This window comes from Corvus kubaryi, unplaced genomic scaffold, assembly GCF_017639235.1.
Source record: "Corvus kubaryi isolate FWS band 111438036 unplaced genomic scaffold, C.kubaryi_AGA036_p1.0 split1-37296, whole genome shotgun sequence".
NCBI classification, from domain to species: Eukaryota; Metazoa; Chordata; class Aves; order Passeriformes; family Corvidae; genus Corvus; species Corvus kubaryi.
This window is the reverse complement of record NW_024582075.1, coordinates 7,742,980-7,767,935: the sequence shown is the minus strand read 5'-3', so window position 1 is coordinate 7,767,935 and position 24,956 is coordinate 7,742,980. Positions and strand designations below refer to the sequence as shown.

Below are 24,956 nucleotides of genomic sequence, written 5' to 3'. Positions count from 1 at the left end.
TACTTAACTAAAACTTCAACTTAGGCAGAAATTGTTTCATAAATTCATGAGGGGACAAATGGAACAACTCTAGAATTGTTTATGCATGAAAAGGGGTTGAAAGTCAGTACTATTCCACATTTCTAAGAACTTGCAGAGTAAGTAATCTGCAAATGCAGCTATCATAGAGAAACCACTATTGAATAGAGATGTTATTGCTGGAGTGTCCTATGGCTATTCAACCACACAGGAAATATATACAAATTTACTGCTGGTAAAACTTGTAAATGAGAAGAAGGATGGAATGGCTGTTAAGAAAGGTGATGGCCTTTTTATTTTTTTTTTTCAAGTTAGTGTATTTTTTTTGTTTATTTTTCTAAAAAAGCTACCTGCAATGCTTCCTAATACTAGTTTAAAACCAAGACGAAGAGCATCAGCTCTAGAAAGGGAAAGTTCCTCCCAAACTGACTCTTTGTAGTAGGGTGATAAAAGGGTCAAATGTAACTGTTACCTAATGAAATGGGAGAGAATCAGGTAGAAAAGATTTGATATTACATTACTAAGATGTAGACAGGTGTATCTCAAAGAAGTTGAACGACTGGAGATGCCACAGAGAAATGTATGAAAGCATTTGAAACCTGGAGAAATTAACTTGCACTGAGACTTAAAGAACTCAATCTATTACGTTTCTCAAAAGAAAATGGTGTGTTGACTCGATGCCAGTATGTAACTCACAGGGAGAAAAAGCAATTTACCAAACAGTTCTTTAACTTAGGGTAGAAAACGCACAACAAGAACTAATGGTTGGAACCTGAAACCAGACAAAGCCAAACCAGAAATGAGCAGTTTGCAAATCATAAAGGGAAAGGAGCAATGGATTCCCCATGTCTTGCATCCTTTCAGCCAAGGCTGAATGACTTACTAGAAGAAACATTTTCACCAAATTGAAGTTTTAAATTTCAATATAACACCTGGTCAAAGGTTAAAGACCTGTACCTAAAAGTGGACAATAAGGGATCTAAATATCCTTCCCCACCTAAACGACATACATTTGTGAAAAAAGAAAAGTTTTCTACTGAAACGGAACTTTCTGAAAAATTCTAACAAATCCAAATCTAAATCCAAATCTGAATCTGGATTCTAACAGAAAACGAAAACTGAAATGTGAAAAATCTTTTGGATTTTATGTCAATACAAATAAAAATTATTGCTATTGAATTTTGGAGGACATCTCTCAGGGAATACCTCCTTACAGGGTTGAGTGTTCTAGAAGAGTTTGTAATCACACAGTGGAGTAAGACCTGCCAACGTGCAGATGGATATGGATACATAATGCACTAATGAGATAGCATTAAGTAGTATCAGAAACAACAGTCACAGCAGTCTAATAGTTCTCAAATGCTTCATAGGAAATATCTGACTGTAATAATTTAAATTATTCATTATTACCACAAAGACAGCCTCAGGGACCCTAAGACAACAACTAACTAGTTCACTCTACTCCAAAAAATTGCTATGATAAATAGATATGTTTGAGTACAAGAATAATTTTTGATGAAACTGTTTCTCCAGTATCAGTAGTGCCTCAAGTACATGTAACTATTTTGTAGAACAGTAAATGAATGAGCGTTATCGAACTCTCTGACACAAGCAACATGTGGCAATTCAAGTCAATGCTTTCAAATTCACATTTTCATATTTACTGTTGAGGCTCTGGCACTCCGGAACAGATTCTGCAATATTACTCAACAGGTCTCTATAAACTTTGTCCTTTCCAAAGCACTGTAGAGCTAAGCTACTCTGAGCACAACATAGGAGCTCACATCCAGCTAGGTTTACACATGAAATGAAAAGCTGTCTGCAACACCTGAAACTGAGCAGGAGTATAAAAGCAGAGCTCCTTTGAAGAATCAGGAACAGGAAAAAAGCTACTTACTTCCCATGCTAAGAAGAGATAAGTTAAAGTTGGACTTAGTGCAGCAATTGCCAGAGCTGTGGCTAAGAAAGTCTGGTGCCTCAAAGTTACTGTAATGATTTCCTGTCCCCGACAAAGTACAGCAGCAAAAATGGAAGTGCAGGACCAGTTTTAGCAGCAGATGGGAATGTTAACATGGGTGATGAAGCAAGCTTCACACTGCAGATTCCTGAACTCCTCCACTTGTGTATTAATCTTGCAAATACCTTAAATTAACATGCAGCTAGATACAGGAACCTGCCACCTTGATGAAAAAGCTTCACCATTTTATCTTTCCTCCTGAAATTCAAAGTTTTTATTGACAGAACTACATGCACATGAAGACATAAAATGCAAAGAGCTTTACAGTAAACACTGATTAATGTAATATTAATACCCATGAATGACTAGTGAATGCAAAAATAACATTTTTAACAGAATGAAAAAATTGCTAATTGCTTTATTTTAAAAAGTGCATGGCTTTGTTCCTATTTCTTGTACTGCTTGATGCCTATCCCTGGTCATGAAACACTAGTATCAGAAAACAGCTCAGAAGAGTCCACATTAAATTGATTGAAGAGTGAACAAAAAAAAGAGAAGCATTGGTAAACTGGGCTAAAAGCTATTAAGAGTACAAGCCAGGTATTGTCGCTGCACTTGATACAATTTGTGGTTGCTTCTGCCTTGTTTGTTATGAGCAAGATACATAAATGTGTAAGAGTGGAACTGTAGTGTGGTGCAAATACAGCTGAGGAAAAAAAGCATAAAGAAGTAAGTCGATCCTTCCCCAGAGCTGTCACAAGCCTCACTAATGCAATTACCCCTGTACACAGACCCTGTGGTGTTGGAGAGTCCATCTGACCTCACTGGAGAGCCTCCTGTTTGAACCCCAGGATCTGCTCAGCATGGGGCGCATCCGCAGATAGGCTTTTCTGAGGAAATACACAACTGAACTCTTGAAACAGCAGGCAGGAGTAACCTGTTAGATAAAGCCAACAGAAACTACCACTGCCATAACCTAATGGGTAATTCATTGTTTCCCTGGTATCAACACAAGCTTTGCAACAAGATCTCTACCTGATCAGCACTTGTGTGTGGGGCCACAGGCTGCACACCTGCTCTGCCAGTGAAGGGCTTGCTGTTCAAGTGATGCGGTCAGTTTCTTGGATTGGTGTTTTTAAGCAGATCTAAAAGTCCAGAATAATTTTACTTAAATTTACCATTGTGCCACAGAGTATTATTGATGCTATTTTATTAATCAACACAAAGCAGTAGTTTTGAGGGGACTCTTCAGTACCACATTCTTTCTTGATATTAAATCAAGCTATGCCAAGGACTCAACTTATTTTTCAGTGAGGTCTGCAAATCTCATCTTTCATCTGCTTTGGTCTGCAAGTTTCATATGTACACAGAAAAAAATATCAAAAAGCACCTTAGTACACATTATGAGTTCAACACATCTGGAAACGCTGTGCTTTTACTGTGAGGCTCAATGGATGACAACCCCGCTCTTTGTTGAGACAAACTTTGTCAGAAACCACAATCAGGCCCTCTTCCCTTTTTTCAGTTAGAAGGATTTGAAAAGACAAAGCAAGAAAACAACCACTTTCTACAATATGACGGACCTTCTTTTGGTGCTGACACACAAAAAGGTGACTACCTTACCTGGAAAACTACCGCTCCATAGTCACTCATGTACAGACCTGCATCCTACACAACCATCATGGTTACACACCATATGGCTATGGAATGATTCTGTGTGGTCTTTTGAAACTTAGGCAAGTATGCCAGCAAAAACTGCACAATCTTACATGGATATGAATTACCATTATCATGATTTCTTTACTGACAGGTAATACGTCCTATGGAAGGCTGGACATAGCCTTGGACTACTTGGTCCAGGTGGCCTGGCCTGAGCAAGATAATCTTGATGACCTCCAGAGGTCCTTTCCCACCTCAACCATTCTGTCCAGTCTTTTTTTCCCCTTCTATTTATTTATCTGTAAAAACCCCCCAAACCTGCAGTACTCTGTTAGAAATTATATTAATGATATTTTTAAAATTCAAATTAAAAAAAAAAAAGCTGTGGTTGGCTTACCTAAATGTAATTAAATGCTTGATATATAATACAGAGTTCAAGCTTGATGTTTGGTACTAGGAAATACTATCTGAAGACTCGCTCAAGAGCACCACCAGCACACATCATACCTGTCCCCCAAAATTAAGTTTGTTTTTCTTCTACCAGCCACTTTATTCAGCTGTATGAATTAATTCTTGCACTTTTTCTCTTATTAGATAGACATATTCAAGTCTAGGCTGTTCTGTGAATAGAACTTTTCTTGATTACTGTCAGTGTTTCATTCCATTGTTTGTCTTTTAATGTTATAATTTCCTTATTTCATAATGTTTTAACTACATTGGCTGCAACTGTTAACAGAATAACTAGTGATTTTGGGGGCCAACTAGGAAGGCTTTAAAAAGATTTGATTAGGCAATTCATTTTACTAATGTTACAACATCTTCACTTGATTACTTTAAATGAGTGTTGGTGCATATCCACTTTGGCAAAATACTGCAAAGTTTAATCTTCTCTCCTAAATAACAAGCTTTCACTGGCAGAAACACATGGGCTAAGGAATACAAACAGGATTGAGGAAAACAAAGGCCATGTTTACCCAACAAAATTTACCACAATACCTATCCTTGGGTGAAGTTCAGGCCACTGTCCTGAAATCAAAGTGATTTAATTCCTGAACAGCATCACAGATGAATGCAGATCCATGGATCTGCTTTTCCCATGCCTACTTTCAGCTATTCCTCCCCAGTAGTTGCTCCAGTAGGATGACTTCCCAAGGGCTTCTGAACTCCCTGCTCCAGAACTAGGAGAAATGTTGTAGGTCTCAGAGACACAGCATGAACTACAACTACTGTTAGCAGTAATGCAGTGCAACCTGTCATTAAAACATCTATTCCACTGTCTGCGTCAAATTCCAAGTGTTGTCCAGTCTCCTAACCAGTAATACTCCCACCCTTACTCCATTTCATGTGACAATCTTCAATGTACAGACTGCTTTGTAGTCTTCATCTTTCTCCATCCTACATTTTCTTATGTCTTAGATGGGAGATGGATCCATCTCCTCTGAGACAGAAGAGATGTATTTTCGTTTGATTCCATTAGGAAGGTAGGTTAAGACTGAGACAGAAGATAACCTCAAGTCTAACAGAGGATCTTAACTAGGGCTGAAAGTGAAGAGAGTAGGAGATAGGAGTCTTAGAAGTTCCAACCCCCCTGTCATGGGAGTTTGAGCAAACTTCCAGTAGACCAGGTTGCTCAAAGCCCCATTCAAGTTGGTTTTGAACACTTGCAGGGATGGGGCATCCACAACTTCTCTGGGCAACCTGTGCCAGTGCCTCACCATCCTCACAGGGAAGAGTTTCTTTCCTGTCTTTTCTAATCTAAAACTGCCCTCTGTCAGTTTGAAGCCATTCCCCTGTTGTCCTGTCACTTCATGCCCTTGTCAAAAGCCCCTCACCAGCTCTCTTGTAGCACCTTTAAATATTAGAAGGTGCTCCAAGGGCCCCCAGCAGTCTCTTCTCCAGGCCGAACAACTCTTTCACTCTAGTCTTCATGGGAGATGTCCTCCACCCCTCTGAGCATCTTCGTGGCTCCTCTGGACTTGGTCCAGTGGGACTACATCTATCTTGCGCTGAGCACCCCAGAGCTGGATGCAGTCAGCCACATGAGGTCTCACCAAAGCAGAGCAGAGGGGCAGAACCAATCGCCTTGACCTGCTGGTCATGCTTTTGATGCAGCCCAGGATACGGTTGTCTTTCTGGGCTGGAAGTGCACACTGTTGCTTCATGTTGAGTTTTTTGTCAACCAACAACTGCATATCACTCTTCTCAGAGCTGCTGCCAATTGACAGCCTGCACAGCCGGTATTTGTGCTTGGGATTGCCCTGACCCATGTGCAGGACTTGCACTTGGCCTTGTGGAACTTTATGGGATCCACGTGTCTTCTGCAGGCCCATATCTCAAAATCCCTCCGGGCGACATCCCTTCCTTCTAGCATGCCAGCTGCAGCACACAGCTTGATGTTGCTGACAAACTTGCTGAGGGTGCCTTCAATCTCACTGTCCATGTCACCAACAAGATGCCAGAAGATATTAAACTATGACACCAGCATGCACGAAATCCTTGAGACGTGGATGAAAGACCATGAAGGTGGGACCCACAAAGTACCTCTCGCCACAAGAACAGACAATGGATTTATTATGGCTTGCTTTTTCTGTATTGTTGTTCTCAGGCTTTCAACATTTATAATTATATGACTATTTAATAATAATTATTAAAGTGTAGTCATTCCTTTTTGTAATCAAGTAAGACATGAATCAATCATGGCAAACATTTTAATTACTTCATAATTCTTCAATCAAAAGCTTTAACAACTTTATCTGGAAAAACACAAGTAATTTTTTCAGTTTGATGGTCATTTATTTTGTCTCTAGTGATTCTAAGGGAAAAGCAAGAGACTCTGAGATAATCTGCAGTAGGAACTGCCTGTAGTATTGCCTGTAAAACCCAGTAGGATTGCCTGTAAAACCCAGTATACTGAATGGTTGAATATCAGACCCTTTTTGGAAAAGCTGGCTCAAGAGATGTGACCATAAGGCAGTTATTTCTGAAGTTATTTTCAGTGCAAACAGAGATAAAAGATGGGCTTCCAAGCATAGAAGTGAATCTTTCTACAGCAAAAGGTTTATTTGAAAAGATCTGTCACTGTTCTGATTGCTCTCATTGTCATTCATTGAAATACCAAGGGCAGTGCTGCCAGGATTTGAGTGTGGGCTCTTTCAGTACCGCAATTCTCAAGAAAAGAGTGAAATCAGATCTCTCACATTAAACAATAATGCTTCTACATCTAGTAACATTTAATAAATTTATTACATATTACCCCAATGTAGGTTTATACTGTTGCTCATATAAAGACTCTGTATGAATTATTCACTTGGTTCTCTGTACATCTTTTACAGTTGTTCATATACAAAACAATTACAAGAAATATAGGCAAAAACGTGTGAGCAAACTGATAATTCAGGAGCAGTCACATAAAGTTATACTATTTTAAACTACATTTATATTACAAAGAATTAGCCTGCAAATAGTTGTCTTACATTAAACCATTATAAAAAATCTCTGTTGAGAACTTCTAAAACATTAGTGATCTTAATTCATCTCAATGTATGCACCAAATACAAATACGCTACTTTTACTGACTGAAATCCTACCCAATTTAAATTAATTCTTCTACCACTTCTGTGCACCTTGGAAATTCATTAAGTGGTGCAGAAACATTAAGGCCACTGTGACCCATCTTCAACAGAAACATAAAATCACGACTTATTATTTACAGCTCTAATGAAGCATCAGTCTTCTTTTTAAATAACACTTAAGATTTCTTTTATATAATACCTTTTAGATTATTTACATTAGATGAATACAAAGAAAGAGGGGAGATGCTCTGATGTCAGTGTTTGCCAGTGTTCAATAAATACTGACCAGTTGCTATCCAAGCCCTAATTTACCAGACTAAAATGACCTCTACATGTAGCCTTTCACAATAGCAGCAGACACATCAGAGATTGGAAGTTAATCCTATTTTAAAGAATTCCACTCCTGAAAACAATATTTTTCTTTTAAACTGCGGTAATCTCCCCTAAAAGAGCATAAAGTTGCTAAATGGATGTTGAATTTATGAAAATTTCAGTAATATATAATTTTCCAAAGCACCAAAGAGCAGTGTCAATTCTATACAGAGCTGAGGATCTGCATGGTGAGATCCCAAACCATAGCAGAAATGTAATTAAAGTCTCTTGTTGTGAGCTCTCAAAAAAAAAGACCTACATTTTCCAAACCTTAAAAATATCTTGTAATAAACTCAGTTTCATCTGCAAGGCTAGGTCTCACTAACAACCTCACAAATGCAGACAGATATGAAACTAACTTGTCAACCAAACAACTGCATCCCACAGAGCAAGGTCAAATATTGTTTCAGCTTTTAAATCAATATTGTATAGGCTGTGTCTTCCTTTGAACTTGGTTTTACATTCTACAGAAATATGCTACCTATGGCTTTTAGGAAACCTGATAATCAAGCATGAAAGTTCAGTAACTGCTCTATGTATTTTAGATTACTTTTCTACAGAGATTGGAGATTTTCCTTTTACATTGATAACTACATCTATTTTCTGGAATTATCACACATTTAATGAAAGTCTCTGTGTTATTTCATGTGCTTCTTATGATTATGATTCATTAATGAAAAACATAGCTTTTTAAAAAATCAACAGAAAACTCACATCAACATTATTGGATGCTGCAAATAATTTGCTTTGTAAGCTACACTTCTGCTGAACAGCATTCAGGAAAGTGTCTCATTTATTGTAACCATAACTTTCATTATGTACTTCTTTAAAACCTTGTTGCCTACATAGAGTTAGATATTTATTCAAGGCTCTATGATAAATTTCCCAGTTCTTGTTATCACTATTATTTTTCTTAGACTCTTACATATAATGTCATCAATTACTTAAACAGAAAGGAAGACTAGAAAAATTCAAGCAACAAGTAGACAAGAGAACTTAAATCCCACACAAAGCAAAAAAAAAAAAAGAATAAGAGTGGGCTGCATAAAATAGCAGCAGTCATATGCTGTCAGCCACATCTTGCTGTAGAAGGGTTAAAATGCATTTTAAAATTAACAAGCTGCTTCTGGGCATAAACATGTACACTGGCTTACTGCAAACAAATGGATGTACCTGCAGAGACACGGGGACAGTCTGGCAGCATGGACTCCACGGATGTGTCCAGGGGCTCGGAGCTGGACACCCAGTTACAGCAGTTCTGTAAGAGCAGGTAGGCAATTCTTGGGATAAGCCAAAAACTCAGAGCAAAAATAAACACCGGTGTTGCAAGTAAGGACAATGATCACATCAAAATACTCAAACTAATTTACATAGCAGTCCCCATAGTGACTAGACAGTACCCTACACTAACTTACACTTACTGACGATGAAATACTGTTGTTTCACACTAAGTAAGTAGAGTAAGACCATAATTCAGGAGATTTGTAATGTTCTGAATTAGCATGTCTTTTAAGAGCTTTGAGAGCCAGTGGACTTGAGTAGGTGTTTGGACCAACAAGTGGCTAAACTACCCACCACACATTTTCAGCTTTTCCTAGTTGGTGTTGATATAACACTCAGCCTGCTCATTTGCTAACATAACAAAATCAGAATTTTTCAGGGTGTTTTGAGAGTACACTGTGGAAAGAATGTCTAAAAGCCATCAAGATAGCAGATTAATATTCAAGTAATTGGAAATATAGCTGAGATGAAGGTGCATGAACATTAAAAAAAAAGGCAAATACTGGTCTCTGGGGAGTTATATTCAGGAGGCCTTTACACTTACCTTTCATTCCTGAACCTTTGAGTAGGATGAATTTACCATGAATTTCCTAAATGTTTTGCTACAAATGCTATCTATTCAGAGTAGTCTATAAACTGAAGTATTAGATAATATGATTTTAATAAAATATGCTAAAACTACACCAAATTTACTGAATTGAAGATTTAATTATAAAGCACAACTACATTTTTAATAAGATTACCAGCTGAACAACAAGATTTACATTGCTTGCTCTATTAAAAATCTGAATTTTTCCTTTCTGAAAACCTGATTAACTCCATTAAGGGGAAGAGGCAAAAAAACCACAGAACTTTTTGAAAAGACCCAATCAATTTTCCTACAGATTTCTAAAAAAATCATGCCATCAGTCATGATAGTAAAAATGGACAACTTCTCTTTCTGGTAAACAGCATGTATTGTGTATTTGTAGATGCTTGCTGCCCTAGTTGTGTGCCATGGAGTCCGTCCTCACTGTGGAAAGATCCTTGACTGGTAGATCAAGTATCTTATTGTATTTCCTTAATTCATTCTGTCTGGAAGAAGATGTCAGCTGTGTTGCAGTGAGGAGAGAATTTCAAAGGCTTCAGTCCCCACCAATAAAGGGCGAGGAATGGCTTTTGAATAGATTTGTCAAGGCAACCCTACTGTTCTGGGACCAGGGAGAGCAGGGACAACATAAAGGAAGGGTTGCTGTATGAGATTAGAAAGTGAAGTTCACAAAGCATGGCAGATTTTTGTAAGAAACAGTAGATCAATGAAACTATTGAACTCAATGGAAAAAGAAAAAAACAAACACACTATCCAGTAATATATTTAGTAAAAAACTGTTAAAATGGAAGTATTTCACAAAGGTTTTAAGGTTTGAAGTAGTAAAGCATTATAATTTTATGATTTGCATGTGTAATTTTAATTAACAGCTGAATGTGAAATTGCAAGTGTAAGGTGGTAGAAATTACAAAAGAAGTAGAATTTTTATGAAGTATTACAATCATTTGAAATAAGTAAAATTAATATTAACTACTGATAGAACACTACATCAGAGAGCTGGAGATAATACAGAAGATTAGCACACAATTAACTAGCTTTTATATACAATGTGACACTTGCCTGTAAGAAATAAGTATTCTCGAAAGCAGTGTCAAGATATGTAAATGGATGATTTGTTTTATCATTCATCACAGCTCCTAATAAATTCAAAAATCATGACTTCTATAGGTACTAAAAATAGGCCGCCAGTGATACAGGAGAGATAGCTCTGATGAAGAATTACTTTATTTTAACAATTCATTCTTTCAATGACAGCAATTAGCCCTACAGACAGGCAGCGATTAGGTGTATATTTTAATTATTATTCATTTTACCACTAGCCTTAAACCTGATTAAAGTAAGAGATATCCAGGTGATATGCTAGTCTTAATACCACTCAGCCACATTTCACATATGTAAAATTCTTCTTTCTTATAGGAGATTTTTAATGCTAATGTAAGTTATGACACTCCATCCACTTTTTAGGCCATTAATCATTTAACTTATTCTTTAACATCTACTTTCTGCAAATGAAATTAAAGGTAATGCACTTTTCTTATTCAGACTAAATGCTTAAAGAAAAATGGAGTTGTCAGATTCAAATTACAGGATTTAAAATTTCAGTTTTACTACATAACACATATTTTAAGGTTTTGATTTCCCTTAAAGAAAATGGGGATTTCTCTGACAGAGCCTGTAGGGGTTAGCATTCTTTATATTTTTAACACTTAAGTCAGAGCTGTCAGGCTGCATCCCAGGTGATCCTCTATTCCCATCAGTCGCGGCCTATAAAACTTTAAGGTTAAGTCAGGAATAGGCACTCTTTACACAAAGTTTCACTAAATCCATGAGAAAAAGTCAAGTCTAACAGAAAGCTCAGGATGTGACTAGTTTAAATTCACTCTGTGCAGCTATGTTTTAGTGTTCTGCCATGGGAATGCACAAAACACAGAGATGAGCCTGATCTGGTGAGGATGAGACTCATGAACAGTAGCTTAGTTGGTATCACTCTAAAAATACAAGTTTTAAAATCTCAGCAGCCCCATCCCTGAGTATAAGAACTTCCAAGTGCTACAGGAGTAAATACATATCAAAAAGCTGCTGAGAGAAAGGTTATTTTGCCAGTTCTGAAAATCATCAAACTGAGTCATGAAGAGCTTAAAGGGGATTTTCCACCATTGCCAGGTCAAACCAGTACCACAGAGTGCACCCAGGACTTTGCTCCAGGTATCAGGCACTGCATGGCCTGCCTAGTCATGTCTCTAATTTTGCTGTGAAGAAACACTGGACTTGGTGCTTCTTATTTTGACTGCTAACTTGGAAATGGCTTTAACCTTGGTTATTTTAGTGGCTGGTATGAATACACAATTTCCACTGTCCCGTAATATGCTGTCTTTCACACCCAGACATGTTTACTCAGCCACATACAGATGTATATACTCAAATTCTTTAAAAAAACATGGCCTTACCTCTCTCATCCACTCTCGAATAGTTTTGCCAACTTCTTGATGCCACACATTGTGAACAGAGTCTGTCAACGCCACGGCAGTTACCCTATTCTTCACTTCTGCCTCTCGTTGAATCATCTGTTAAAAAAATATTGTATTTACATTAATTCCTTTTATTGAATAGAGTCTGCTTAGTCAGAGATAACGATCTTAAATTTAAAACGAAACAGCAATACAGATTCAATACTTGACTTCACTTGTTTTAAAGTTTATACAATTCCTAACGGGTCCAGAAAAACAGAAACACCTATTATTTTTGATAAAAAATAATAATAATAACTTTTAACTGACTGAACTATTCAGTCTTATTATTTTCCATGTGGCTTGACAATTCTAGGATCAAAGGTATCATAGTGAAAAAATGGAAGATTCCCTGAGGACACCTTTTACAAGCTTCTCCAAGTTCCTATTTCAGTTCTTCAGGGAAGCTGGTACCTGTGGTTCACTGTAAGGTTCTCATGACTATCATCTACTAATTTTCAGTAGATTGCTGTAGTTTTTCTGATGTACAATCTCACTTTGACTTGTATGGGTTTTTTTCTTTTTCTATCCAATTTAGCTATCTTGCATGCTCACCATGGTCCCAAAATTCTTCTCTCTTCTCTCTTATTCATATGCTTACTCAGCGAACACCAAAGCCTCTCAACATTTTTAGGATATTAAAGAGCCTCTGTTGCTGCAAATGACAGTATGACTAAATAATATCAGTTCTAAAACAAATTAAATGATTGCTGCAAATAACACAAGCGAGCTGACAAAGATGCTGTGGAATTCAGCACTGCTATGCAAGATAAAAGGTACTGGGAAGAATAGTTTTATATCAAAGAGAGACAAAAAGGTTTTAATCTCCTGACATGAGTGATCCTAATTTGTAGCACTGGATCAAAGAAAGCATAATAAATTATACTTATAAAACCCGAATTTCACAACTGGTGTCATTATCACTGTGTATGCTGCAATAAAGTTAATAGTTTTTTTAAGCTTCCCTTTGTATAAATGTAACACATATCACATTTCTAAAATCAGGCATTCCTTCTTCATGCTCTATTAACTGCTTATCAGACAGGCTGCACCTCTGAACCCACTGTTCCATGTCCTTGCCATAAGAATGACTCCAAAACCCTACCAAAAAAAAAGTTTTTTGAAAGGGACAGTATCTAAAAACAAGACCTGTCAGCCACACACACCTAACTCACTTTAAACCCTGCTGTACATTGAATAAGTTTTTGAAACACACCATATGTACTAATATTCCTGTTCCTGTGCAGTGCATTCTAGCACTCATTCGGCTGCACTGTCTTCCACAAAACACTGTGATTAAACAGGCAAAGGTGCAAAAATACCACTGTCCTTGAAGCCCACATACCTACCAATTATTCAGAGTTATTACACGCTGGGTGAAGTTTAAAATCATCACCAGCTCAGGGTATTCCAGCATGACTTCCTCCATGAAGGGCTGGTATTCAGAAGCACTTCTAATGACCAGCAAAGATAAAAAATATGCTCTGCTTTGGAAAAGCAGTTTTTTCTCAAGCTGCTGTGTCCCATGTTTCTGTTTCGAAAACTAGCCACCCAGTTCATCTTAGAACATCACCTTTTTCTTCAAATCACAAGAAAATACAAAGGTGCAGCTCCCTTTTTCCTTTCCAGACCTAGCTCAGGTTTGGTATTCTCAATTTCCCTATGCACATGTAAGAACTGGCAGCTATTGATCACCATCTCTTTCTACTCTTTCTTCATATGGTACATGCAGTCCTTGCTTTTCAGATCATGTATGATATATAGGAAATAATATGCAATACCCAACATGCTCCTGGTGCTTGCCATTCAGCTTTGTGGATGCCTGCAGAATTGTATTCTCTTCACAAAGATCAGCAAAGAGACTGAGGCTGACAATGTGATGTTTTTTGATAACTCAGCCACAGTGCTAGGGTTAGGATAAGGTCTCATGGATGCAGCAGCAAAGAGGGATCAAAAGGATTAAGTGAGCTTCACTCACATATTTCTTAACATCCAGCCCAGAAGAAAAAAGTTTTGGTAGGCATCCATGCCCTTCTGAGCCAACTTAGAAAGAAATAGACAAAAACAATACATCAAGTGGGGAAAGGCTCAAAGGTATAACCTTCCCTTAAACAAGAAGTCTAACGTGTCCATGTTTCAGTGACACAGAAATGACACCGCAGAGCATGTCAAACTGAGGACACTTTTGCTTGTATCAGAGCAGCTGAAGTTCCTTGCTACATTCCACTGATAATAATAATCAAGGAGAACAGATCCAGGTTAAGCTTAAGCAGCAGACCCTCTTATCAGGGTTGATAATTTACCCTGCAAGAAGATACATGAAGTCTGTGTGGTTTTGGGCACAGATGCTTCAATACTCAGTAAATGCTTCAGATTCAATGGATTGATAGGTCACAGAACATACTCATCTCTTCTAAAACCGGTTTTGAATTAAGATAAATTTTAAAAATGAAATGAGTGGAATAAAATTGTAAAGACAAAGTAGATTGACTTTAAACAAGCATCCAGCTACCACTCAAATTTGATGCAACTTGGAAGTTGTTCTAAATTCCATGGGAAAGATACTATGGGATGTATGATTTACATTTGCCAGGACTACTTGCTTTATTCCATGTAGCCTGCAGAGTCTTTCGAGGTGGACACATTAAAACTGAAGATATTTAATAGACCACAGTCTACTAAAAATACTAAAAATTAGATATTTTTCTTCAGAATAATGATTTTTTTTACTGAAGCAAACAAAGGCCTAAGGATTTTGTCTGAAGTTCATTTATGCCTTATACTCCTTGTACATCAGTAAATTCCACAGACAGAAAGTTCTCACAGCCTAGAAATTACTTATTTTCCTGCTCAGTGTCCATTTAAAAATCTTAAATTATTCTTAGCTGAATAGATTTTGCAGGAAGACATCTCTCTGTGAACCTCATCATTGGATGGCTCACCCTCCCCTTACTCCTTCTTCCAATAATTCATTTACAACCAGAAGTAGGTAAACTGGCACTTCTCTGTTCTCATTCTCATGTATTACTGTATCACTCACTATTCTGGGTCCTCTAGACTTTCCCAATAATCTTCTCTCTTTAGGCATTTCCATTTTGTCTTTTTTCTTGTGTTCCTTCTTTGTAATAATAGAAAAGTTTGATTTTGTAGCTTACTAACCATATACCAACACTATATATTTGATTCCCTTAGAATGACAAGTTGTAGACCAGTTTTCCTTGCAAAAAGTTAGAAAGCATCCTTTTGAAAGTCCTCTTTATCCTAGTGGTTGAAAATTTGTTCCTTCACTTTGGAAGGGAAAATGTCTATTATCTATTTGCAGAAGTATTCAGCTCTAACAGTTACATAAGCAAGAAGTTGAAACTCCTAAAAATGCATTCCTTAAGTTCATACATAATAATGACTCATTTATTGCTCAACTTAATAAGTATTCTACTGCCAATCTATCTGCAAGTTTATAGTATACAGTTATCATAACATTGTAATGCAAAAAGGTTGATGCCTGTGTTATCTGTAGCATGTGTAAATAAAACATAGCTTCACACATATAATAGATATGCAGTATATTTAGCATGCATATATAGTTAGAATAGATGATAAAATGTGCCTTTGGTATATATTTTATAGCATAATACTCCCATCAAATTGAAGCCTCACTGTGTTAGAAGAGGACTCAAAGGTCTGATCCTGCAAACATGAAAGTCCATGAAAGTGCCCGTTAGACTTTAGGTAAATGGCCTGTGGGAGTAAATCCCTGAAACACTGAGTCCATACCCTTTATACCTATTCCAACATTTAAAACAGGTAAAAATTGAAACTTCTGAGAAAAGTTAAAATATTATTTTATTTTTTACAGGCTTTTATTTTTGTAGGGTCATACAATTAAATCAACAACCATGACTTCATATTTAGGGAATATTTACTCTTCTGAGTTGTTTGTAATTAGGAATGAGGAAAAATGAATTAAAAACACATCCAAATTTTAATTTCTCTTGAAGTTTTGAAATAAACCTTTCAGCTACTTTCTTCATCTTCCATTGCAATTCAGTTGTTGACAACAAGCATTTGACTTGGAGCAACATAATTTTGATGCAAGTCCTCCATTGTATCCAGTTGCATCATACTTACGGGTTTGAGACCCGTAAGACATTTGGCATCTTCAAGCAGAATTCTTTCCAGAGGAAACAATTGGAAGTCCCTGTCCAAAAGTCCTCACTGGTTTCCAGAAGTGGAATGAATTTGCAGTAGAAATTCTGGTGGATCAAAACAGCATCAGTTGGACACTGAAATATTTGTAAAAGCAATGGTAGATGAGAGAAGAAATCACATGATACGAATAGTGTGCAAGAGGGCAATTTTTACTTTCGTCTGGAAAGGCGTGTAGATTCCCTTTTGGTAACTTCATATGCTCTCCTTGTAATTGGCTTGTTACAAGTCTACAGAAAACCAACATCTTCTTCAACCATCATTTCACTCAGTCTCATACAAACCAAGTAACTGGTCTGTCTGCCTGGCAGCACTTGAGCCTCTCCTCAGTTATGAAAAACTCCTCCAGGAAATATGGAATTCTGTATTCTGTAGTGCAAGTTTGTTGGTCTGGCATTTGTAAGACCTTTCACTGCTTCCTGAACAAAAATCCTGAATTTCTGAAATACTCTCAATTTTCAGCACATCTTAAAATGGAATTAGATCCCCAAGCCCTCATAAAATATTATTCATTAGGAATTAGAATTACTGGGCAACTATGTTCAAACAGCACAAAGCAAATATAATAAACAATCCAAAGTTCTACCAGTTCTCATTTTCTATTAGCAACAACAATAAACTTCCCTAAATGAATTTGCAGATGTGGTAAAATCCCTAATTGCAGCAGACAAAGCCTCTGATACATACCAGTTTTTAAACGGCAAAAGAAAATACCTTCAAAGATACAATTAGAGAATGACCATAGTACTTTCTGATATCTTGGTCAAAGATCCATTGGATGTTACACCTATAACTGTGATCCTTTTCTACAGCAATAAATCACACTGCAACAGTAATAATAATGCACAAACATATTAGAACAGATTGCTTTACAGCATCTGGAGTCTAGGACTTGTCAAAGTTCACAGTGTAAACCAATTTCTCTTGCAGAACCTCTACTCAAAATTTCCCCCTTACATTGGGGCTGTAAGTTCATAAAATCAATCATGATTAGAAAAACATTTTAATAAAAAATATCTCAAGGTTTAAAAAGTCATCTCCCTTACACATAGCTCAGTAAAAAACCCCAACAACTACAAAAACCTTGTACGCAGAATTTTGCTGGTATATTTTTGAACGTTGCAAACAAATTCACAGTTCTCTTGTATAAAAGCCTCAGGCTTTAGCTTTATTAAAACTTTAAACTTTAAACTATATAATGCAATTGTCCTGTTCTCTTGACCCTAGTGTGTCACAACAGGGAGCTTAAGAGAGAAAAGTCTTTGAGGACCTATAATAATGAGGGGAACACCAACTTCCCAAACAGAGGTGGTTTAGGTGTGGCAGGGCTGTGGTTAGGAATGCTGGCTCGCCTCACTTACAAACCTCCCAGCAATTTGTCTAGCATAAACGAAGCACAGCAGTTCAACAGAAAGCCCATCGCATAACATAAATTGCTATGGTACCATGGGGATAAAAATCTTTGAATTGCCCATAGCAGACCAATCCAAAACAAGCTGGTGGCAGGGACATCCTCCACTGTCTGGTGCACAAAATGTTGGCATTCTGCAGATAACTTCCTTGCAGACGAAAAATGGACATTAGAGAAGAGGGTTTGGTGAAGCTCTCTCCCATGAGAAATTCAACCAAACCAACAGAAACTAATCCCTTTTTTACTACACCATTTCAGCAATGAAGGTTGCCGAGATACTTGCCTTTGCACTACTGCAAGAACTGCAGTGATGGTCAGAAAAGAGGTTTGGAGCAGCTGAGTCTACCCGGAGTCAGACAGCTGGGACTCCCTCCTAACAGCTGGAGTCTGCTGTCCCAAGATTGGAGATTCGAACTGGGGAAATCTCACTGGCATGAAAATCAGGTTTTGAAGGGTCAACAGCTTCTACCCATCTCCTATCCAGGTACAGAATGTGAAACCTGATCAATGTAAGTGTTAATGTTCCTATGTTGCTGATAGCAGCAGCTAGCTGTTGGCTTGTGTCTAATATATGACATAAAAAACAGTCTGGTCTTATAAAAGTGGAGCTCCACAAGGGTCAGCTTAAGCTGCCAGAAAGTGTCCAACATTACTATGTGCAGTACTTGGCACAAGTAACACTGAGGGGCATCTGATACTCAGGCTAGTTTGTTAAAACATAGTTTGGATATGTACACTGCAAATAAATGAGCCCCAGGAAAATCATACTTGCAAAATCACATAGTTCATTAAACTATTTCATTTTGTACTCACAATTAATTTGGATTTGGGTAATGCAAGACAGTGTGAGCATGTGATCACACCAAAACTCCGGCACAGCAGATCCTTTTCTGCTCTGGCTTTACCACTCACCTGTGTAAGCAGGATCCTCTAAATAGGGATGCAGGAGGTTTTCTGGCAGGAGGCTGTATCAGCTCTCCAAATTACATGAACTCAGCCAGCAAGACCATTCCTCTATTACTATAGCTAGGCAAAACCTGCCCTGGCGATTTTGTTAACAAAGTTATTTTGGCTGTGATGGTCAAGGGTTTTTCCACTCTTTGCCAGTAAAACCTTATTGGCTGCAGGTCACAGCTTTACTTTCTCTTGGTTTATCTGGATTTCTGAAGCAGTGAACAGCTATGTGAGTACCATGCCTAGTTTGAAATTAAATAATAAAGTAGAATCTAAAAAAAAAAAAAAAAAAATACCATTGAAGAAATTAAATTGAAATAAAATATAAAAGAAATTAAATCCAAAGCAAACCCAATCACAACACAAGAAACCCCAAATTTTTGTTAAGTGCTAGCAGGAGCCATCTAGACCCATGGCTGAAAGCTTGAGGTGCTGTAGTACTAAGAAAAGTCAAGTTCTAGATGGAGTAGGAAACAGAAATGTCTCTGCTTGAAACTGGGAATGTCCTCAGCCTCCGACCCCAGGCTTGCCATCCTAGGCTCAGCTTTCACAAGGACTTTCACAATTCTAATCAGCTCTGGGCATGGCCAAACCACAAGCTAATCATTTTGAACACGTCCTTGTGTAAATGCAGGTTGGGTGCCAGACTTTCAGCCTGATCTTGCAGCCATTAGAGACAGTTACAGGCATTTAAGAGCAGCAGTGCACAGCTGACCCCCAGCAGTGTTGCCCAGCTGACATTTCATCAGAGGTGCCCCATCAAAGTGCGCTGCCAAACTCTGCCTGAGACCTATCAGCGAGGAAATAGCACTAAGTTTTCAAACTCCACTAGTTTTCTTGCTGTTGACAGAAGTTGTGGGAAGCTCCATTTCAGGGAGGAGCAGGGTCTTGGGATGCAGATGACTGAGTTATGATGACTCCTTCAGTTGCCACCTGTCAGACTCTCTGCAGTAGCTCACAGCTTGTATGGGCTTCACTGAAGGGCGGCAGCAGATAGAAGCCGGACTGTTGATGCTGCTAACAACCTCAGCCATCTGGTCCACCCATCTGAAGGATGTGACTGCTCCAAGGCAGAGACAGTTGTCTGCTTCCCAGTCTGGCTCCACACTGCCACTCTTTTCAGCCCCAAGGCTTTGAGCCTGGTCAATGTCTTCGCGATTATTACTTTGGCTGATTTCAGATTGATTAGGCAGCAAGGCTGAACAGAAATAAATCCTTTGTACATAAGACAAAAGTTCTTCCTAAGGTACTTGCTTGAGCTGAACATCTTCTATGTTACAGTGGACCAGCTTTGCTCTATCTAAAAACCCAGTATGCATATAAAATGGATGAATAAAACTAGTTGTTTAGTCTCAGCCTATCTTGTTGGGCTCCTCTTTTGCATTATGGGGATGAAAACATCTAAAATACAGCTAAAAGCCTTGAGCCAAAATAAGTAGGTTCTTGGAATTTTTCTTACTCAGATAAAGTTAAATAAAATACAGTTATCTTAAATCTTTGAGATGAAAAATTAGTTGAAATAAATAGCTCCTGAAAATCAGTGTGTAACACAACTAATAATAAACAAGGCTTGAAAATGAAATTATACAAGGAGTTGGAGTTTTGTTTTGATATTATACCATTACAAAGGTAATGGTTTATATCTAATGAAAAACATGGCCTGGAGTAAGTTATGGCAGTTATTTTCTCATGTTTCAATAAATGTGTAAATCCAGAACTCAGTGTACAAGTGAACAATCATATTAGTGAAATGAATGTGAAACAATCAAGTAAATAATTGTTTTTACATGTTAAGTATCAAATACAGCAGAGTAAAATGGCATTACTTCTTCATTGCCTCTGTTTGAATGGTACATGGAAAACTTTCATTACAGTTTTATGGAAATCTCATGCTGGTGCATTTTTCAAGGAAATAATCGGGTTCCTTGTATTTAATTTTATACCTAGAGAAAGAGAGAGACATCAAGAAGGGCAAATCCTCCACAGATTTCTAGATGTTGGCTGTGTCTGAACAAGGACTGGTCATTTATTTAGGAAGTTGCCCCGGTTTTATCATACATGCACACAAACATATCAACCTATATATTAACTTTTACTAGGAAGCCAGACTTAAAAAAAAACCCCAACCAAACAGAAAATGAGAAGAATTGAATGTTAAGCTCAGCACCTCACAGGTGGACATGAAGTCTGACATCCTTGTTATTTAGACATAGCTGGATTTCCACTTCAGCCAAAGGATAAGACAACACTCACTCTTCCTGTCCTTTGAAGCCTCAGCTTCGACTTTTCTAACCTCTGAGTAACTTCAGAAGGGAAAAGTTTCTCCACAGGTAAGGTCTCTGAAGCAAGAGGGTATATAAACTGAAACTTCTGAGGTCACACAAACTTTTGGAGGTAACTCTCTTTGTGGTTAGGGAATGACAAATCATGCTTTGTTATTGCAGGCAGCAGCCAAAAGAGAGGAGCAGCAGCTTCCCTTTCTTTCCCACTAAAATGCTGCTGCCATTTACATGCTCCTTCACCAAAAAATTATGTGCATGTGTGGCAGAAACCCAAATTATTCAAAGCAGACCACAATATCTTAGAATCATAGAATGGTTTGGGTTGGAAGGGACCTTAGACATCATCTAGTTTCAACCCCAATACATGACTGACATCTTCAAAGTCTGAAAAAACAGTAAAGCAGGAGAAATACGGGATAATTTTTTTATCAGCCCTCTTTATCAGTCATTGGACATTCCATCAGATATCCAACAACAAGGTTTTCCACCCACTCATAAGATGGGAAAGTAGCAGCAAGGCTAACAAGTCTCCTTGGAGAGACTTCATACGCTGAAGGGCTTTGTGATGCAAAGGATCATACAAAGGCTCATACAAAAGGTCATACAAAGGATGTATAACAACCTAAAATACAGTTTTACATAATATAAAAAACTAATGAAAGAAATGATTCAGAAAAACGTCTTCCAATTCAGAGTACAGAACAGACTCATAATTAAACGTCTGGTCCATGTCCTCTGCCAGTAGCCATCAGGCATAGCTTCACTGGTAAAGGAAGCTCAGACTCTCCACCCTTCAAAGACATTGGGCATGGACCTGCTGTCCATCACATCTGGAGAGCCATGGCACTGCAGCAACATACAACTTCCACCTCAGCAACTCAGGACTTAGAAACATGGTGGGTGTCTTGGATGCTGTGTCACTGCCATGAAGTATTTCTGTGTTCCTCCTCCTGGCCTGCTCAGTAATCCTGCACCAACCTGGTCATCAGCTTGCTCACATAACTTACTTGTTAGTAGTGCTCCAAAAAAATGATGTGTACTATGCTCTGCATTGCCCCCAGCATAAGCCTGCTCATTAAACACCACAAATCACCCTCCAGTACTGATGACATTGCTCAGAGAAGTGATGCCCGCTAGAGATGAGTCAACAAAAGAAAAAGGACTACCACTTCTTAGCACTTAGCTGTGCCTAAGTGTGAGGACAATGGATGCTGCACAAAAGCACCAAATATTCCCAGCTGCCCATGTAGGAAGGTACTCATTTATCACACACAGTCCTTCTTTGGTAAAATAACCTAAACTCTTGTACTCACAAGCCTCAAAGAGGAACTGGCTTATTAAGAATGATGCATGTTTACTTTCAAGATTGTTAGGAAGTGGAAAAGTCCTCCTGAAAATTTTGTACTGGACTCTGGCTCTGGTGGTTGCACTCAGGTAGTCAGACTTTCCTGGAGGTATCAGCCAGGCCACACTGGTTGGGTCCTGAAATCAGGCTACACCAGTGGGCAAGCTGGAGAGCACTGAGCAACCCTCCCCTCCCAATGCAGGACAAGACAGCAGGCAGAGCTGCAACACTGAATGTCTGGTCCACTGCTTTGTCAGCTTTTGTCCCGTGACCATGAGAGCTCATCAGGATGCCACAGGACCATGAAGATCAGCCACCCCTGCTCTAAAGTAAAAGCAATGTCTGCTGAGCTTTCTGCACACACTCTCCATAGTTTCTGGCCAGCGTACTCTGAAAAAAGCTTGCTGCGGATTTAATTACTTGCCTGTCTTTGTAAGCTAAGGGCTCATAATTTTCAACTTAGGAAGTCCCATATCAAGAAAAGATTTCAGAGATATGGAAAGCAAAAGATTTCACAGAGTGAAATCTACATATTCAGGCCATCTCAATAAAAATTTCAAATGTTAAAATCATTGGATAAGGTAGAAAGTCAGTCCCTTTTTCTCACAGCATTTCATGTCTGCTTTTTATTATACATCTACCGAATGATAACCTCCTTGAAAGAGAACCATTTTCCTTTTGTTTGGTCCTGAACACACAGTTGGAAGTTTAAGCATATAGCACACAGAGAAGCATTCCCGTATGCTGTTTGCCTAATTTTAAAATAAATTAAATAGAATATACATAATAGCCATTTAGTTAGATCAAAAGCAGCTGGAGCCACCCCTGGTGTTTATTTCCAAACCATTATACATCACTAGCAAGATACTCCCCATGACCCTCTGATCTCATAAGGTTCATAAACAACACTAAACCAGAAAGCAACTGCAAGCTTTATTTCTGCTCCTTTTCCTTGAAAGTCCTCTTCAGTACAGGAACACACCAGGATAAGTTTGCATTTCTTTATTTCACTACCAGCACCACCACCACCTCAGCTTATGCAGGCAGAGTGGGGTCTGATGAGTGACCCACTACCATAAGCAATGTGGCTTATCACACAATTGGTTGAAAGTCATCATGTAACTGGACCAACTACAGTTCACAGCTCCCATCTCTGGGAGCTTCAATATCCATGTCTGTCCTCTTATAAAGACGACATCACACTCACATCTCTAGTACTTAAATAAGTAAGTCCATTCATCAGTCACAGCAACTTGAAGGCTTCTGCACACATTGTGGGGGGGTTGTACCAACAGAGGGCATCAGTTCTTAACTTTAGAAACATCACATTCAATATATCGGTATGCACTCATGGCTTTTTAAGAGTCCTTTTCAACTTCACAAGAAGCATCACTACAGCAGGAGAAACACTTTGCTGTGAGGTTTTCTCAGTTTAACCAAATTATTTTCTAAACTAATGACTAAACTCACAACCACCTTGAAATACAGGCAAACCTCACTCTGCTGAACCATCATGAGACCTGCCCACTTCTAACACACCCTGACCTAACCACCAGAACAAGACCTGCTCCTTTCCCTGTCGAAAGGGAGCAAAGTTGTGCAGCCAGTGTTTTCAGATTATTTCCCTCCCCCTTCCCCCACCTTTGTGTGAACTTCTGAAATGAATGGCTTTGGCTTTGGCTTACAAACCTGGGCTCCTGGACCAAACAGCCCCATGAAACTGGCAGGGTTTTTTGCCCACACCACTTGTGTTGCTAAACTTAGATCCCACTCCTCTCCCTTCCCTCTGGCAAATGGGGCCAGAGATGCAGGTGCAGGTAAGCTTGAGCCCAACATTATGAGCAGCCCACAAAACACCCTGGTGCTAGGACATGGAGACACATGGCTTCTGGAGTAGCTGGGATAGCCTGTGTTTTCTGGTGGGACATCATACCAGTTGCTCCAAGTCCACAGACATCTGAAACATCTGATATAGGAGAGAATGTTGTGTTTTGGATCATAAATACATTGTCTGGGATTTTCTTTTTCTGCAATTGCTGAAGTTTCCAGAGGGGATGACATTGCATTGCAGGCCAGCTAGCTTGGCTGTTGAAAGCCAAGTGTGAAAACAGTGGCAGTAAATCCCACCCAAGCCATTCTTGCAAAACATGGGTATGAACATGTGTTTTGGTACACAGATTTCATCAGCACTCTTCCGGCTTAGGTTTTCAATGTGAAGCTATAAGCATGTTAGGCAGATCACTCCCAGCATCTGAGGATGTGTTCTTGGGAGAGCAAAGACCTGTGCTGGCCCTGTGCTAAATGTGCATTCCACTTGCTGGTACCACCAAGCTTTGCTTGGCATGCACAGGTATTTAAATTTTTCCACGTTGAGGTGTTATGAACAAACTCCGAAGTTTATGTGAGTTATGAGGGAGGTGGCTTATGTGATTCATTTGATTCAATTAGACTTGTATTGATGAAATATCATTTAGGTTTGATGAAATACCTAGTTCTGTGCAAAAAAATCTACTGCAAAAATCTGCTGCATCATATGTGTGGCTTGCCTGCTGTCTCAAAAAAATTACTTCAGCTGGTTTTAAGGAAAAATTCATACTTTTATAATGGGTTGTGTGCCTCCCTATGGACATAAACACACGTCTAAACTGTCACAGTGATTTCTACAGAAATGTACATATAGCAGAGAGTTCTCATTTCAGGTTCATATATTAATGAACTGGAAATTACATTCCCTTTATAGCAACTGTCCTCTAGCTTTCTCCTACCTTAAGGAAAATAGCACTTCAAAATCCTGACACGAGTC

The 24,956-nt window shown here is 38.5% G+C and overlaps 1 protein-coding gene across 7 annotated transcripts in view; it reads right to left on the bottom strand.

Annotated features, from left to right (window-relative positions):
* Nucleotides 1-24,956, bottom strand: part of FAM172A (family with sequence similarity 172 member A) — a 265,833-nt gene that overhangs the window by 61,874 nt on the left and 179,003 nt on the right. For 6 of the 7 annotated variants that reach the window (XM_042013175.1, XM_042013176.1, XM_042013173.1 and 3 more), the window contains 2 exons: nucleotides 11,896-12,012; nucleotides 8,752-8,836 (listed from right to left, as the gene is read on the bottom strand). In XM_042013175.1, coding sequence (XP_041869109.1) covers nucleotides 8,752-8,836; nucleotides 11,896-12,012 — 202 coding nt within the window. Of the gene's footprint in view, nucleotides 1-8,751; nucleotides 8,837-11,895; nucleotides 12,013-15,781; nucleotides 16,209-24,956 lie in introns of those variants that run through there. The other variant, XM_042013179.1, reaches the window with a different exon arrangement.